We start from the raw sequence: 18,038 nt of genomic DNA, 5'->3' as shown, positions 1-18,038 counted from the left end.
AAAGTTTTGACTCTTTTTTTCCATGCTACTCACTGTCTAGCTCCTGGCTGGTTTAAAACAGTGTTGTTTTGCCAGAGAAGGTTTTCTCCAAGCAACCTGCTTGCTGTGTAGTTGTTTCATTTTGTAGTTTAATTGAAAGACTGAGATTTTTCAGGAAAGAATTGGAAAAGAGTTTTGAAAATTAAACTTGAACTTCTGTCTTTTTTCGAGATAAGACACACTTTGTGTGGATCAGTGCTCATTTTATCACCACCAAGAAGATGGTATGCATATTAATAATTAAATCTAAAACCAAGGCAGAAGGAGTGGTTCTGGAAATATGCTACAAGAGATAGATTGTCTAAATAAAGGTTTAGTTTCCTATGAAATGTAATTAGATCTATGACACTCTTTGAATGACCGAATTGGTTTTTTTTAATCAGCACCTTTGCATCACAGAGAGATAATATGATTGTATACCTGCAGGCAGATATAATTTGTCACTTCTAGTTGTTGCTGCTTTTTATAGAAAAAAGTACATCTAGCTAGTATTATGATGCTGTCAGAAGAAATCTGTTCTGATGGAAAATAAATGTGTCAGTTAATATGGGGATTATGCTACATTCCAGTATCAGTCTGACTTTCAATACTGTAGTCAATTTTTGTTTGTAAGTGGGAAGTTGGGTTTTCGTAAAGAGTTTATCTGATTTTCCCAAGCATGGGTGTGTTTTGTTTTAAACCTCATTTTGCAGTGGCAAGCAAGGAAAATGGGAGACAAATAAGTGAAGGCTTCCCTCTTCCTGTTCTCTCTGTTTTACAAATGTCTCAAAGGAAAAAATAAATTGTATTGAATTATGCTGCTGAAATAAATGCATCAGAAAACCTATGGCAGGGAGAGTTTGGGTGTGGAGTGTGTGTGATCTGTGCACTAGGCACAAACCCAAGACTTTGAGTGGCTCCCTTACTTGGACACGGCTGAAAATGGACTCCTTCATCCCAGGGATCTCATTTGCCCCGTGGCAGTCCAAGGCCATCACGTGGGAGACAGGGATTTGCATTGTGCAGCCCATTGTATGAGGCCTCACTTGTAACACCGGGACAGTGAGCTCAAAGAGTGATCAGACACTGCCTATTCATGAACAAGAACAGCTAATTGCATTATTTTTATTTTGAATGAAACTGGGGAGATTAGAACACTGCTGTATTTGCCATCACACCGTTAGTTCCACGTGAGAGGTGTTTGTGGGAAACAAAGGCTCTGTGGAGCGCCACGACTCTCACAGCCATGCTGAGGTAAATACCCAGCTGCTATCTCATCTGCTTAAACCCATGGCTACGTTAACAACACACAGCTCTTATTGTGCCGACCAGAACATTTTTACCTTTCATAAGACATTTTTAGAAGTTGGGAAAAGCTCGGTCTCTGCCTTCACTGTCATTAAAACTGGGACCTTTTGCCTAACCATAGTTTTCATAGTACTGGTCAGACCCATAAAAGCTTCCTGATAATACCCTCCCATCCTGCCATGCTTGGTCTGAAATGAGCACTTATTACCTTATCTGAGCAGACAGAAACACGCTGGACGTGTCTGATACTTGACCTGGCAATGTCAGTCCAGCTTCTCCATAATGCAGACAGCAGAACAGGTTTACTGCCCAGCCATTCACTTAGCCCATTTGTCTGCCAAGCAATGTGGCTTGGCACCTTTCCAGCGATTCCCCAATGCCTCAGCCAGTGCTGAGCAGGGCACGGGCCCCCTGACACCCCCTCCCCATTTAATCTCTGCCACAAACCAAGGAGTGTGTTGGTAGCACTCAGTGCTGAGGGGCCTCTCAACTTCCCATGGGTACAGCACACCCCTGGGCAGTGCAAGGTGGAAGGTGTCTGATAGTGCTGGGTGTAGTCATAGGGGACTGCTGGACACCTGTATGGAAACCTGTGCTTTGTGATTCTCCTTTTTTGCAGGGCAGAAAATGATGATAAGGGAAGATGAGGTAGCAGTGAAATTTCCTAAGAGCTATCAAAGAAAAGTCTTTTTCCTCCTGGAAAAGGTATCTGCCTACAATGCACAGGTAGGATGCCTGCTTTCTCTTCCCATTTTGGCAACATCCATATGCTTCTGTTATTCCTATTTCTGTCTTAATCTGTCTTCTTCCCCTGACACTCCCTTCATATCCCTTTCTTCCCCAAAGGTGGCCTTTCCTTCTCTCTTCCCTGATGGCCCTGGGACAAAGGTATGTTTCCTGCTCTTGGCATGAGCTGCCTTTCCTCAAACGTCTTCATTTCTTTTTCTTTTCAGATGGCATTGCTGCTGCTTCCCTCAGAAGGGTTTCACATGTGAGGAATTGGGTGGATTTTATTTTTTTTTTTTAACAAGTTCCCTCCCTTGAAGGAGACTGCTACAAGAGGAACAGTGTTACTTCTGTGCCATCTTTGCTTTTGCTGCATCTGGGGAAATCATAAATAATATCTGGCAGAGAGGCAAACAAAAATGACTGCATCTATCAGACCTGCAACTCGCTTGTCTCACAGTGCTCCTTAGAAGCACCTATAAGTGACTGGTGGAGTTTATTCCCTGCTTTTTGAAAGTCACCTATCACCAGAGGTGAAAAGACACAACAGGAGTGGTATTTTTCAGGATACCCAGTATATTATACTCCTAAGGGCTTCAGAGTGAGCACTGGAGGCTTAGACTGCCTCCACTATGTGCTGTTTTATGGCCAGGATAATTCTGAAGGGCCTGTCATGCCATTGGGCTGCCTGAAGGACATATTCAAGACCTGTCTTTGGGGTGCAATAGGCAGGGCAATGCCCTGTGTTTCATTTTTTCATCACACCAGGGTAGGACCAGAACAGGTAAATGTGGGTGTAGCAAGGTGGTCCCACTGACAGAGCACAGCCAATATGCAGGCATGCTCAGATTGTTCTAAAACCACCCCACAGCTGCTTTTACACATATCAGAGAGGTCCATCAGACCCTTTGGTGGAGGTAAACACTCTTACCCCACAGCAGGTGGCCTCATCTGGATTCTGGTGGTGGCTCCCATTTGGTGTGGACACACAAGCCTGAGAGCAGGAGGGAGACAGCAGGGATCAAAACAGGCAAGATGGGGAGGGCAACCAAGCTCAGGGGATCTGCAGGTGCCAGCTTCACCACAAGCCCCTCTGTGACTCCCTCAGGGAAGAAGGTGTCTTTTCTCCCCTAGCTGGGTCACACAAGCCCCAAGTCTGGGGCAGGTGGTGTGCTGTGCTGCTTGGAAACTTTCCTCCCAACTCTGCTTTGCTGCTTCTCAGAGAGGCTTCAGACATGGTCTGGAGTTAGCTGGCATTTTTGATCATAAACTGAGACTGAGAAATACACATTTATGTCCTTGAACATATCATCCAGAGGCAGTAAAAATTTCTTTTAAACAACCTCAGGCAGCTTTTACATCATCTTGCCTTTCGCTCCATTCCCAAATGCCTTAATACAATGTTTATAACTTTGTCTGTCCTGGTATCACCTCTCTTTGCTTCCACATAGAGGCTGTTCCTGCTTCTTAAGATTACTCTCAGGTGGCCTCCCTCTAAAATGTATAACCCTATATAAATCCATAGCAACAATTTCTTGGCTGTTCCAGCACTTGGGGCTATCGATTGGCTGTGATGTGCTCGCTGTGCTGTGGTTAGCCTGGTCCATAGCCCCACTTCACCCCAGCAGAGGCGAGAGAAGAGCTATAGCTCAGCTCAGTTTCCCATCGAGCTGTGTTTCCCAAGAGCTGCTTGCAGAATCCATCTATAACAGAGCTGATGTCTTTCTGCAAGCTCCTTTATGCCATGACCCAACAGCAGAGGTTTCTAACTTTTAAAAATGTTTCTTTGTAGAGAGAGCAAACCCCTCTGTGGTTTATATTATTCTTTCTGGCTTTAGTTGCTAAGGTCTTACCTGAAGCTGAGAGAGGAGGCATGACTGAGGAATCTACAGAGGCTGGGAGCCTTATTATTGCTTGTTTGTGCCTTGTTTGTGTTTGTTTTTTCTTTCTACAAATGTGACAGCTGCTTTATGAAAATATCTTTCACAGCTACAGTGAAGGAAGAAAGCCTGACACAACCCCCTCTTCTTCTGTGTAACGTCTCAAAAGCAAGGGAGGAGACCTTCATTTGGGTGAAAAGCCCCCTGTGGGAGTGCTCACTGGGGGTGTGCTGCCAGACCGGGAGGATGTGCTGAGTCACAGGTGTCTGTGTCACCCAAAGTGTGAGATTTTCTCAATTTTCTCAATTTTTCTCGATTTTCTCATAGATGACTTGGGTGATGGAGCAGGGACAATGCTCACTCAGTGGGCAACTGCCAGACATCAGGAAGGGGCTGCAGTTACCCCAGAGGTTTGACTTGGTATTCAACATGATCTTATCAAGTCTGAAAGAAAAAAACCAAAAGACATTTTGTTAGAGGCAAGCACAGCAAGCCAGTGGGAAATCAGCAGTGGAAATCCAGATGGAGTATGAACAGCCATGGAGCAATCACATGGAGGCGTATAATGAGCTTGGTCAACAACTTCTCCTCACCATTTGTGAGGGGTCGGGGGAACTCCTCCAGTATGTGAAAGCTGCTGTAGAAAAGAGTAGAAAATCTTGTGCATCTAAAATCCATGGCTTGTAGAACAATGAATGATGAGCTTAAATGTCAGCAAGGAAGGGTCAGGCTTGATGCTGGAAAACTGCCAGAAACAAAGGAACACGGGAACAATCTGTGTAGGGAGGTTATGGAGACTTCATCGCTGGAAATCTCTCAAAGCAAGTTGCAAAGACCCACCTGAAACAGCAGAGAGACAATGATCCTGTCTCCAGAGGGAGTGACAGGTTGAGTAAACCTGCGCAGTCTCCACCCGAGCTATTTGTTGGTCACCGTTACAACCACGTGTACTTCTTTAATTTGCAGTTTGAGTAGCAGGCAGTCAGGTGCTACAAATGCCACAGTTCTCTGCCTTCTCTTTAGTCCAGACTTCGTGGTTACTTTCCAATTCATACCCTGTCTAGACAGCAGAATGGACGCCATAGAAGCAGAATTGATTATGAATAAATATGGCAGGTTTTCCCCCCTCCAAATATTTCCTGCAGAGTGTCAGCATCTTCTTAATCAAGTGTTGAATTAAGCAACTCTGAGGTTGCTTGTGTATGTGTATATACACATCTTTTAAAATCAGCTTTCCTTTCATTGGACTTCCTTTTGGGCAAGCCCATTGCCAGGAGAGACTGCTACCTGAGCCCTTCTCATTTTTATGGCGTAAGCAACTGCTCGCCAGAGAGAGTGAAAGGCCCACAGTGAGCAGGGGCTGATGCTACCCAAAATATCAAGGGGTGGAAGAAAATCTCCTTGGGACACTGATGTCTGCAGTATGTGCTCTGTAGCACTATAGAGATTGCCAACTAAGTCATAACAACGTGGGTAAAAAAACACGGTTAAATTCTAGTCCAAGTCGCTAGGACACTGACATCAACTATAATGAATGGTAATGACAGATTTGGTGGTGTCTGACTGCAGAACTAAGGTATGGGGGCACCTGCACATGTACACAGGTCAGTGTCTGCAACTTCAGAGGACAGACCTTATGGCTTTGTCAGAAAGGTAGGCTAGGAGGGTTCTAAAGGGATCACCCAGTTTCTGTTCTGCTCAGGCTGTTCAGGGTACCTATGGAGAGTAGCAGAAAATAATGCAATCCCTCTGACAAACTTCGGCCAAGTTTTGCTGAGAAAGCTGGAGTAAAGCAAAGTGTCTTTTTGAAAGTCAGTCCTCATAATTGCCAAAGAACTCCACCAAGTTCTACAGCTGGTAAATAAAAGCAAATAAGGAAATCAATAAGTAATAATATAGCAGATAAGCTGACGGGTGAGAAGCTGCATGTGTTCATATGGGACAGATCACATCAGACAAAATCAATAGCTGCCTTTGTCAAAGTTATAGGCTTGGTGACAGCAGCAGACGTTTATCTAAATTACAGTAACTTTCTACAAAGAACCTTGTATAAAACCTGGGGGAAGTAATCTGTTCAGGCAATCATGCTGCTGAGTTTGAATTAGACAAACTTGGTTAGATTAAAAAAAAAAAAAAAAAGACAATAATGCTGTTTTCTGGACTCACTCAGGGATGCTGACAAGACAGAATAAGGATCAGGGCCCAGATGCTGTCCAACATCCATAAAACTATACGGTGCACTGATCACCCTGCGCAGAAACCTACTCATTCACTACCTTAAGTAATTGCCTGAAAGCAGATAAACGGTTTTAAAAATATGAGACTTACAGAGCAAGTCCACTACCCACTGGTCTTTCATTTTTGGCAGTACAAACCTGTAACACTGTCTTTCTATTCTCTCCACTGAGCACACCCAGGGCTGCTGGTAACCACCTTTAAAATGCTTGTACAGAGCACACAGGAGACGTGGGATCCACTGCCAAATAGAATGTTATCCTTCTTGATATCCTCTCCAAGCATTTACTTTTGTGCGAACATCAGGTTAATACAGACATTTAGCACAGCCATGTGACTGTAATAAGAATTTATGTTGTATTATAGTTGGTTCTTTGTGTTGTTTTTGCCTTGAGGACAAGGGGGGACATTGCAGCATTTTTATTCTGTACTATTAAAAAAATCTTCCTGTTAGGAAGGTATGTGACACAGCAATAGGTGCAGTTATCAACAAGAGGGAAACTCCAGTCTGCAGATAACTAGCCAAAAGAAATCTAATAGTTTAGCCAACATCATTGGTCACGTTTATTGCAGCCTGTAAAAGGAAAATCTGCTCTTGAGCAAGCTGCCAAAAGCATGGGCACCGATACCTCAATATCCGGTCACTAATAAGGGTGTAGTCCCACTGTTTGCACAAAAACCTTTACGGGAGGGGCATCAGTTACTTAATTTAAAGTGACTCAGGGGGCTGTTTGCCTTGCCAACCACGTTTATTTCTGAGCAGTCTGGCCCCTCGGCTGAAGCTGTGCTGGTTCATGCCGCAGCTCAGCCCTGCTCCACAAGTCCGGGGTCGCTGAAAGGAGCAGGACAGGCACAAAGCACCCCACGCACACATTGGTGCACTTGGGAGGCAGCAGGCTCTGAATTTACACACACTCACTGATTTCTTTTTGTAAAATGCTTGTTCTGCTGGCTCCACAAGGAGAAGCACCCCCGGGAGCCGTTCTCCATGGACTAACAGCTTTCCTTGGGTGGAGGTCAGGATTTGTGCTGTGAACATGAGACACAAAGGTCTTAATGTTGTCCCTGACTTCCTCCTCTTCTTCCCAGGGGTGGAAAGAGTCACTCTGTGCAGGCTGCTCCTCCCCAGATCTGGATGTGCTTTGGGAGAGGATTGCTGCTGCTCAGGGATGCTCCTGCATTGGGCTGCCTGCAGTAAAAGGAAGGTGTTGCAGGAACTTTCTGCAAACAAGGGGATATATTCTGGAACCAGCTATGTCCCATTAGCAGAAATGACACACACACTCCCAGGTGACTGCCTGGGCTCTGAAGCATTGTGGATTCTTTTGGAAAAGAGAGCTCAGGGTTCATCCAAAGTCACCCGGGTGCTTTTTTAAAGAGAGCTCTCTAACTCCCTTGAACCTGAATTGATCTGTGGTCTGCAGGAGCCCAAACCTGGCACATCGAGAGCAAAGACATGTTTTGGGGTTTAGGAGCATTTTGTGCAGCTGACAGGATACGGGCTGGTTGATAAAGTCACCCAGAGGAGCAATAGCTCTGCATCAGGGAGGAGCAGACAGGCATTGCTGCCTGCTCTAAAGGGAGATGTTGCTACAGGAACCAGCCCAGATACATGTTTTTACTGTTTTCCTGTGGTTTATGGCCTTCTTCTCGGTGTAGGAGACGAGGATGATGGGGCTGTGACCCCTGCCTCCGCCCTCTGGGGGCACGGAGGGGTGGGTGTGGGTCTGTGTGGTTGATGTGCTGAGCCCACTGCAGGTGGAGCTGCAGGGAGCCCCTGGGCTTCGTGCCCCTCGTGGTGCAGGGCGGCAGCAGTGCCATCGCTCCTCCCGAGGCGACCAGAGGAGAAGGATTTCTCAGTCACCCTGGGGGCTCTCACAGGGTTCTGCAGGACTTCTTCCCCGGCGAGCAGGAGGCTGGCGCGACCCTCCCCCCTACAATCCCCATTCCCTTGAGCAGGTGGAGGCCCTGGTCGTGCCGGGAACTTCCCATGGGTGACACGGGTGACCTGGGAGTGCGGTCCTTTGATGCCCGTTCTCTCTAGGACTGGAGTGACCAGCAGCGCTCAGGACTCCGGGATGTTGCTCCGGGTGCTGCAGGCGGTTTGCTGCCTTTTTTTCTGCCTCTTTTAACTTCTTTCTTCCCTTGAAATAAAGAAATAAAGAAGGAAGGGGGGCAGGGGGAAGGAAAGCAAAAAGAGAGAAAAGGGGAGAGCTATAAAAGCAACAAGCAGCATACTTTTCCAAGTATGGCATACTTGGAAAATACGACAAAAGGATAAAAACCTGCCTATTTCCCCTCGAACAGAGCACCGTGGCTGGGCAAGGGGCTGCTCTTCCCCCCGGGCCGCGCTCGGCGCAGCGGTGAAATGCTGCCACCTCCCGATGCGCATCCCTGGCGCGGCCCCGCACCCCGCTCCTCCCGGCACGAATCCCGGGGGCTTTTTGGGTGCGCGTGAAACGCCGAAACATCCAGGCGGGTTTCGGCACGGCCTGAAAGTGGTTTGTGGTTAGCCCCGGGGACAGCCAGCTCGGTGATAAAGCAAAACCGCACACACTGTCTCTAGGCACAACCAGCACAAAAACGGCACGTCAGCTGCATCCCAATTTGTGGTGGTTCATCAAATGTTATCTGATCGTGGGTGTTAGTGAAACAGCGGAGGAAGAAGCAGCCTTTCCATAGCAAACAGCCGAAAGGAAAATATTTCATTTTAAATTGTGTTCCTTTCATTTGTAATGAAACTATTTCATTATCATTTTTGCACTGAAATAAGAGAAATGAGAGGGCAAATGAGGTGATGAATAGCTCTTACTGGTAGGCATAAAGGGGCATGTATCTTTCTTCTAAGGACATACGACCTGCAAAGGGACACCAGAAAGTTCAGCATTCCAAAGGGTGGCCACCCTGCACAGGCAGATCCAAGTCTATTGGTGGATCCAGGTGCCCAAGACAGAAAGGCTGAAACACAGCTGTGGACATTATGGCAGGAATGGGGACCACTTCTGAAAACACTGGGCCTTCGGTGGGGTTCTGCATTGCGGTGTGTGGGGCACAGAGCCAGGATGTTTCATCCACTGGGGCACTTGGGAACAGTCAAGGATACACTTTTGCATTCAGAAAAGGGACTCTTTACTAGTGAGGAGGATAATGTAGGCTCGGGGGCAATGGTAGTGTGCACTTAGGACAAGGTTAAAAGGCTTTAAAGGCTCTAAAGTGAAAGAGGGTAGACTACATATAAGGAAGAAATTCTCCACTGCGGGGATGGTGCAACACTGGCACAGGTTGCCCAGAGGAGCTGTGGATGCTCCATCCCTGGCAGTGTTCAAGGTCAGGTTGGATGGGACCTTGAGCAGTCTGGTCTAGCAGAAAGGTGTCCCTCCCCATGACAGAGGGATTGGAACTAGATGATTTCTAAGGTTCCTTCCAACTCAAACCACTCTTGTTCTATTGTTCTATGAAGGAACAGTTTTGGGCCGGGGGAACCGTCATGGCTGGTACTGACCAAGAGGACAGGGTGCTTTTCTGGAGGCTCCCAAAGGGATGCTGGTGGTGCCAACCCTTCATCCCAGAGCCTGGATTTGGCCCTGCACCGTGTCATGACAATGACAGAGCTCACACGGGCTGCAAGTGTCACACAATCTTGATGGATTCCACAGGTGCTACTCACCCCTGCTCCTCTGCACTGACACCCCCAGGGCTGGAGTAAGGCATGCCTGACACAGAGCGCCGTCTTTTGGGCTGGCAATTACAGTGCTTTCCCTCTTTCTCCCTTTCATGTTAGATAAAGTGCTGGCAGCTGAAAGATCCCAACTGCCACGTGGGCTGAAGCAGCTCCAGTCAAATACACCCAGACACTATGGAGCACCCAGCCATGCTTCTGAGCCTGCTCTGACACAGGGTGATATCTTTTGATGGAAACCCCAGCACCTGCTTTTTACTTAAGAGGGTGTAGCTATGTATTTTAAGAATAAATGCAGTGTTCAATCAGCATGCTGCCCTGAGCACAATGGGAGTGAAGAAGCTTCCCAGTCAGGGAGGCAGCCAGAGGCAATGGGAGCAGGGTCTCGCTCCCCATCTCTCCGTTGCAGAGAACATGATCTGAAATTTTGCTCCAGCAATGCTAAGAATAGTATATGAGATCAAAAGGCTAGTTTCATCCCTGGGGATTGTAAGTGTGCTGAAGGTTTGCCGTAGGAAGTAACAGAGAAGCTGTTTTGGAAAGGCAGGAGTGTCTGAGAAGCAGTGGTGATGCTCTGGTCTATTTTTGGATAGCTTTCTGTCAAAAGCAACGGTTTGCTAACCAGCTTCTGATGCCTAAAAGCATAGCGCTAGTTAAAACTGAATGTTTGCTAGGGCCTGGTTGTTGCACTGAATTGGAAGAAATGTTTTTAGGTGCATATTGAGCACAAATGAATTGATACATCCTCTTATCTCCACCTGATGAACAGGTGGAGACGAAGGGCACAGACCACCTTCAGGCCTGCTGTTGCCCCAGTAAAACCAGCCCTAAGCACAGCTTAGGGGGGCAATCTTGGGAACATGAACCTGGTGCTGAAGAGCAGCGCAGAAGTGGCTGCAGCTGAGGATGGATGCAAGCACAGCTCTCTGCTGGCTCCTTCCCACTGCTGTCCTGGTCTGTGCAGAGCTCTGCTTCCTTTCATGTAATCAACAAATTAGGTTTTGTAATTTGCCTTACAAACAAGACTCTCATATACTCACTGCCTTTTTTTTTTTTTAAGAGGTTTAGCAAGCAAACAGTGGGAGACCAAAGAATTAAAGCCATAAAGTAATCTGCATATAATCAGTAATTACCATGAATCAAACCCTCCTTCAGTTCAGCGGGTTATTATTTCCCTGATAATGTAATTCCCTTCACGGAAAAAAACTAGGAAATACTCATTTTCACCAGAACAGCAAATAATTTCCTGCTGTGTCTGTAATAGTGTATCATGCAGTTTAGTGACCACATAAATCCAGCTAATGAAATTTATGGAGAATATGAGAACTACTAAAAACAGACTAAAAACCTGAAAAAGTAATTGCTCCCATGTGTGTTGGGAGGGGATGATATTTTGCCAGCAGACCTCTGCTGAACAGTTCTTACAGGTGTCATAGATTGGCCCAGCTCCCCTGGGAGCTCATGTGGATGAGAGCAGGGTGCTCCAGCAGGAATTTTTGAAGTCTGAATGCGGGGTGATGGTCACGTGGGGCTGCAGCCCTGAGAACTCCTTCACCTCACTCTTGTGGGATCTTCTCAGGCCTTGTGGCAGAGGCCACAGCAGCCACTGCTGGGGCACAGCTTCAGCACACATCTTCCCAAAAATGCCTCCTGGTCTCAAGGGATGTGAAGTCAGCATTGTGAGGACACTGTGGGGATTGGGCTAATTGTACCCCCACTTGCAGATTCTTCAGGGGAACCTCATATCCTGGTACTACGCAGGCTGCAGAGACGTGGCAAGTCAGTGGAAAGCTTCAAAACCCAAGGAGGCATCAAAGCCTGGCTTGAAAATTTCTGGGATTTAGGGTGATAACTTTTCCATGTGACCTTAGAGGTCTCCATCAGAGAGATCTACAGAGAGTGAGTGAGCTGCAGGAGCTGTCTGGGAAGCTCCAATATATTTGGCTGCTCTCAGAGCTGGGCTCTCTCTGCTGTGGGAACAGGGACTGAGTTGCTCTTCCTACCTCTGATTTATTCAAAGATAATCATTGGCATTGAAACTTCCCCTGCCAGGTGCCGGTGCACAGCCATCATGCAGAGAACAAAGTGTACAGAAGCAAAGGAGTTATCCTAATGTTTTCTTCTAATTAACCACAGCTGAATTTCTGCCGGGATTCCTACTGACCAACAAAGAATGCTGGCTTGTGGGGAACACCTGTCCTGTTTGGGAGCATTGCTTACAGCTTTGTGTTTTTAAAACCCAAAAGATGCATCCTTGTCTGGGGTTCAGCCCCTTGCCCAGGCTGCTTGATGGGCTCCTACATCCCTGCATGGGGCTGTGTGTCCTGCTAGTGATGCTTACAAGCTGGCTTTGACTTTGCCAAAATGTAACTGGGAAAAATCCAGCCTCCAGCATTTGCTTGGCATGAAGGGGAATTTCTAAACTACACCAGCATGCCAAGACCCAGGCTGTGAGCTGCTTTCTCAGAAGGTTAGAAGTCTTGGGCAGTTTCTGGAGTTATTTCTGGCTGATACTGAAGCGCAAAATCAAGCTGTGATAAAATGACATTGAGCATGGATCTTGCTCCACAGGAGGCACTGCGGTGGGTTGAGAAGGAGACCTGCTCTGAGATTTCAAAATTGTGGTGAAGGAAATGTCCTGTAGAGGAGTAGAACTGGCTAAAATACAGTGGAAGGTCTCAGGATAAGGAGGTACTTTTTCAGCTTTTCTTGGAATGATACTGCCGTGAAGCTGTGGAAAAATGTCACAAGGTCTGCAATAAGTAACACTGACATTAAAGGCATTAAAATGGGGGAGGTGGGAAACGAAAACGACCTGTCTGTAGGGGGCACTCTGCTGTCTTTCCGAAAGGGAAGACATTGAACCATCAGATAAAGAAATATAAGAAGGGGAATACTCAGCCCCGTTTGGTGCTTGATGCTTGATGACTTCTCTGATCTGTACCCAGACACTTCCAGTTGCCAAAAGGAGGGTAGCCGGAGCAATCCCTCAGAGCCTGCAAATACGGTAAAAATAAGAATTTAGAAGAAACGGGATAGATGCAATTTTTTTTAGTGGCTTTTACTGATGCTGCTGTCAAGGGATACTGGCAGCTGAGGAACATGAACGATGACTAATGTGGCAGAACCCATTCTCCAGGCACAGGAATTAGCAGGGGGGAAAAATGTCTGCTTGCAGAGGGCAGAGATCAAAGAAAAAGCACAGGCTGTACAGTATCAATCCATGGCAACAGAATGAGGTGCACAGCTCCAGCCTCGCCGTATTTGTTCTGTACCCCAGTGCCCATTTCCTGAGGTCTGTCCACGTGTCCCCTTCTAGCAGCAGGTGGGATGGGGATGAGGTCCCCATCCCCTGGCTGCTCCTCTGCAGCTGCCTGGCTGCCAGGCATCCACGGAGCCCTCCGAGCTGACAGCCAAGTCACTCGCTCTTGGGAGCGCTCTCTGCACGCATGCAGGCAAAAAGCAAGTCCCCGGCTTGCCAGGAACCTGCTTTTTAAGCACTTAAACCCGACCCAGCTCATTAGGGCTGAACGAGGGAAGGGAGAGCAGCCCCGAGCAGCTCAAAGGACAGACGGAGGGAACTCACATCCACCGCGGGCTGATGTACTCAAGAAGCAGTTTGGGAATCAGGGAGGACTCTCCCAGCTGCAGCCACAAAGAGCGTGTGAAAAGTCTCCCGTGGGCAGACTACCACCCCGGAGAGTGGTTCAAGTGTGAAAAGTGGTCAGGAGGGGAAAGGAGAGGAGAGAATTGGCAGAGGTCCCGGAAATGGAGATCGTGGTTGCTGCTGCCCCGGTCTCTGGTTTTGATTCCTCTCCTGTTGTTTAATGTCCCCAGCTGCAAGGGAGAATGGGGGAGAGTAAAACTCATCCCGGCCTGTAGCTGAGGAGACAAAGCGGACACTTGATGGAGCTCTAGTCGAATTTCTGTCAGATCTTTTGCTGATGCAGCCCTGGGCGGCAGAGCCTGTGCGGTGGCTTTCCCTCCGTGTCTCCGCTTGGAACTGCTGTTTGTGGCAGTGCTGGGTTTCGGGGCTCTGATGCTGCTGTGGGTACGCTGCTGAGCTGCATCCGCCTGTCAAGCAGGAACTTCTGCACCATGTCCTGAACCCCCTCATGATCCGTGGGGATCCATGGGCTGCCGACACTGAGATACGGCTGCCCACAGCAGAGTCCGCTCCCATCCGCATCCTCCAAGCAGACAAAGGCTCACAGCCTCCAGGTAAATCACGTGGGGATGCACTTTAGGGACGGCAGCTACATCCAAGCCAAGATGGTCCCATCATCCTGAAGAGTCTGTTGCAATGCACTGGGGACTGTGGGGACCTCTCGGCACAACCGGGCTCTTTTTGAGGAACATTGGTCTGTGCATCCCTCAGACAGGCAATGATGTGCCAGTGTCCACCCAAATGCTGAGGAGTGCACTCCTGTCTAACATGCAGAAAAGAATAATTTTGTCAACTGAGGGTCTTTTAAAATGCCTCCTGCTTTCAAAATCCCAATTTACTGGGAGATATCATAATCCCTTAATAATATCTAATATTTAATGGTTACTGTTCATATCACACACTAAAAAAAAAAAAAAAACCCAAACAAAACCAAACCAGAATTATGTCTCTTTTTAATTTCTGCTTCTTCAGTCCTTGTCCTCTTCCATTTAGTTATTTGTTTTTGGTTTGCCCATGATGGCTGCATCATTACTCTTATATTTTGATAAAACCCCCGAGTGACCAATTCTGCACCTCCCCAGTCATCTGTCACCAAGCAAATTTTGTTTCTTCTATGCACTTTATATCGCTCTTCCCCCCCCCCCCCCCCCCCCCAATTCTCAGTAGGAGAGGTAGATAATTTTTAACTCTCTCAGATTACAGTTTGAGAAAAGGGTGAAGACAAACAAAGGTTTCACTTCACTTATTTGGAACATTACTGACACATTATTTTTGTGTCAGACTTCAAGCCTTGGTTTTAACCAGCTGCTGCAAATGTACAGAGGTAAACAACAGACTCCGTAAACAGTTCAATACAGAAGACTTGATTTAGTACCTTACAAGACAAAGCAATCAATAATCTATTACATATCTAATCACAGGCATGAAGAGCCCAGCAGCCCTCTGCACAGCGTTCCACCAAATGAGAAAGGCGGTTGGAGACCACATAAGAGGGACACAAATCACTGAGATTGCAAATGCACGCCTCAGAGTTGATCTACAAACACAAATATTCAAATTCAACAATCACCTCTTGCTACTAGTGAATCATGCTATTGCTATCTGGAGACGAGTTGCTATGGCAGAAAGCTGTAGCTGTGGCAGAAGGCCAAGAATCCTGCCTTTGAAATGTTAACTGAATTTAACTCTTGACTTTTTACAGACAAGGTTCATTACTTTGTGTGACTGTGTCATATTAAATGAGTGCTTTGTCTGCCCTAGGTACGGGCTTGGAAGGGATATTATTAATCAGCAGGACAGCAAAACAGGTCAATAACAACCATTTGTCAATAAGGATTTTGTTTTTTTCAATACCTTCAGCTTTGCTATGTGATAGCTGCAGTTACATAAGAGCTTTTTTTTTTTTTCCCCCTCTAATTTCTTTCCTTTTTCTTCACTTTATGTAAGTTATATCCAGTTCACAGTTCCTGGGCACACTCAGAGCACACCCACCAAAGCAGAGGTGCTCTAATTTGAACAGTTACAGCCTGGGCACAGAAATGCTGCTGCTCCATTTAAGTGAAAACGTAGGCTGCTCTCTATAAGATCCGTCTGAAAAATCAGGAGTTTATAGAGACATGAGCAAGGAACAGGTATAAACATCAGTTGAAATGTAATTTTGTGAATGGCACAACTAACTACACAGGAAATTCAGGGACAGGCTCTTCTTTCAGCTGCCTGGAGTGCAGATCTGGTTAAAGGGAAGCTGCAGGTGCACACAGCGCACTTTGCTTTATGATCTCAAATCTTTACAGCTGCATCAATAGGATTTCACATTTAGCTTCTGGACAAGTTAGTTAGGTTTGGTGAGTTAAGGTTACTGAGATCCAAGGAAACACCATCAAATATTCATGCAGCAGTGCCTCTGACATGCTTTCTTTACCATTACAATGGGAGGTTAAGAAGGACATGCAGTTCAGAAGTCAACGGAGAACAACAGAACAAACCAAATGGTGTTAGTGTGAAGAAACTATCAGAGAGAACACGGCTCAGAGATCTGCAGCCATAGTTACAAAGGTGCAGATTCACAAATTGTGACAATAATTTTTCTTCTGCAAAACCAACAAAGGTGTTACTGTTGCAGTTAAAAGTCTTGAGTAAAGCAGGCCACACGTAAAATTGCAGTGGAGGCTGAGATAGTGACAGTGAAGCTGGAAGGGTTGCTGTTCGGAGCCAGACCCCAGTCTATACCTCGGGAGTTCTGCCCAGTTCCAAGAGAAGACTAACAACCACACGTTCCTGCAAACTGATTTGTAACACATAGAACTTTTAATGTTCCACCTTCAGAAATCTCATTCTGACTTTCAAGACTTATTTTCCTCCGTTATAGGATTCCATCTTCCAGGAATGAGATCACAGGATAAAAGAGCTCTTGCACTCTCTCATGCTTCCCTCCTCAACAGGCTTTTGACTATGTGCTTGGAATTGAAGGAGTTACTCCAGGGAAGAGAAACACAAAAGCTGTGCAAAACATGCACTACACTGCTAGACAGCACTTCAAAAATCATCTTTCATCAACCATGATTTTAACTGCTGCATCTCCTCAAGATACACTGACAGTAAAGTACTTTAAACAGAAAAAACAACAACCCTAAAGCCAATTAGCCACAAGCTCCCAATTCTGTATTTATTTCTTTTTTAAACTAAGATCATGGTAAGATTTCAGCTGGGTTGTTTTGGTTTTTTTTTCTGGTAGACTTGCATATAGATATCATTTAATGATAGTCTCTTGTTAGATCAGATACAGGATATTTACTGTAACTTTGTACACCACAGATTAAATACCTGAAGTCCAAGTATCTCTCAGGTATACCAGTGAAAATCAGGCTTCATTGAAAGAGCAACACCCAGGAACATTTAAAATGAACCATTTATTAAATCAAACTGTTATTTTAACAGTTACATAAGTTACACGGCATGTTTAAGTCAAAAGATTTCACAAGGAAAAAAAAAAACTTTAAATTTTTATTATGCAGGCAAAAATAGTACCACACAATATGTACCTGGGAGGGAAGAAGGGAAGGGAAATCTCTAAACATTCAAATAAGGCCATAATTATTTAAAAACAACAATAAAACAATAATAAACCCCCCCAAAGATCCATTTGCTTTTCAGTGTGTTCAGTGCTGCTAACTATATGTACTTTTAGTGTACAGGTGTGATCGAGGCAGTGATATTTTGATAGCTAGGTTTAATGCTTTAAAACACTATCAGAAGTGGAATAAGGCTCATTAGTACATACAGCTGCCCTTGGAATGTCAACCTCAGTTGCCTTCATCAACTTAAAATTCACAAAGTGCACAGTTAAGATATGCCAAAAAATTGAAACTGCTACTCTACCAACAGCTGCCCATGCTTAATACTTAGTGGTCTATTGGAACAAAGTATGTCCTTTCAAAAGAGATGTGTAAGAAGAGCCACTGTAAAACATTTAGTTTTGAAGATGCACTAGGAGCTCTTTGTAAACTGAAAAGTAGAAAAACATGGATTAATTATGTTAAGAAAAAAGAATACAAAAAACACTAGAAATGACCATCAAACTTTCAAGGAACAAGCACCACAATAGACATTAATTAGCATTCGATTTTGCAGTGTACAGCAATGTAATAATTTTACTCTAGCCAATCTACTTCATCAAATTCTGAATCATCTTCTGAATCACTGTATTCCACAGCAATGCGACGGGAGAGGATAGTGGCCACATCATTCTCAATGCGCTCATGCTTAGCTTCTTGTTCCCGCTGCTCCTCAACTTTGCGGAGCTGAATACCTGGAGAACATCAGATCACAAACATGTCAATCTCCTCCTTCACCACCATAAAAGGAAATGTATTTAGCTGATAAATCACAAAATGCTTTGCAAGCAAAAATGAAGACAGAAGACGCTTCTGTCTTCTGCCCTGCTCAGGTAGAAATTTTTTTGCAAGCTTTTATAAGAGAGGAATGTCAGAATTGCAGTGGCAGACAAGACCTCGAGACCTTCGAC

General features: G+C 45.8%; 1 protein-coding gene across 2 annotated transcripts in view; it reads right to left on the bottom strand.

The window, feature by feature from the left end:
* Positions 1-16,904: 16,904 nt before the first annotated feature.
* Positions 16,905-18,038, bottom strand: part of WASF1 (WASP family member 1) — an 85,834-nt gene continuing 84,700 nt past the window's right edge. For both annotated transcript variants that reach the window (XM_066179424.1, XM_066179425.1), the window contains exon 9: positions 16,905-17,822. In XM_066179424.1, coding sequence (XP_066035521.1) covers positions 17,665-17,822 — 158 coding nt within the window. In that variant the 3' untranslated portion in view covers positions 16,905-17,664. The remainder of the gene's footprint in view (positions 17,823-18,038) is intronic.

This window comes from Chamaea fasciata, unplaced genomic scaffold (genome assembly GCF_029207755.1).
Source record: "Chamaea fasciata isolate MVZ Bird 193981 ecotype frontalis unplaced genomic scaffold, bChaFas1.0.hap1 SCAF_3, whole genome shotgun sequence".
In the NCBI taxonomy this organism is placed as follows: domain Eukaryota; kingdom Metazoa; phylum Chordata; class Aves; order Passeriformes; family Sylviidae; genus Chamaea; species Chamaea fasciata.
Note: the sequence above shows the minus strand (reverse complement) of the source record. Positions and strands in the feature narration are given on the sequence as shown.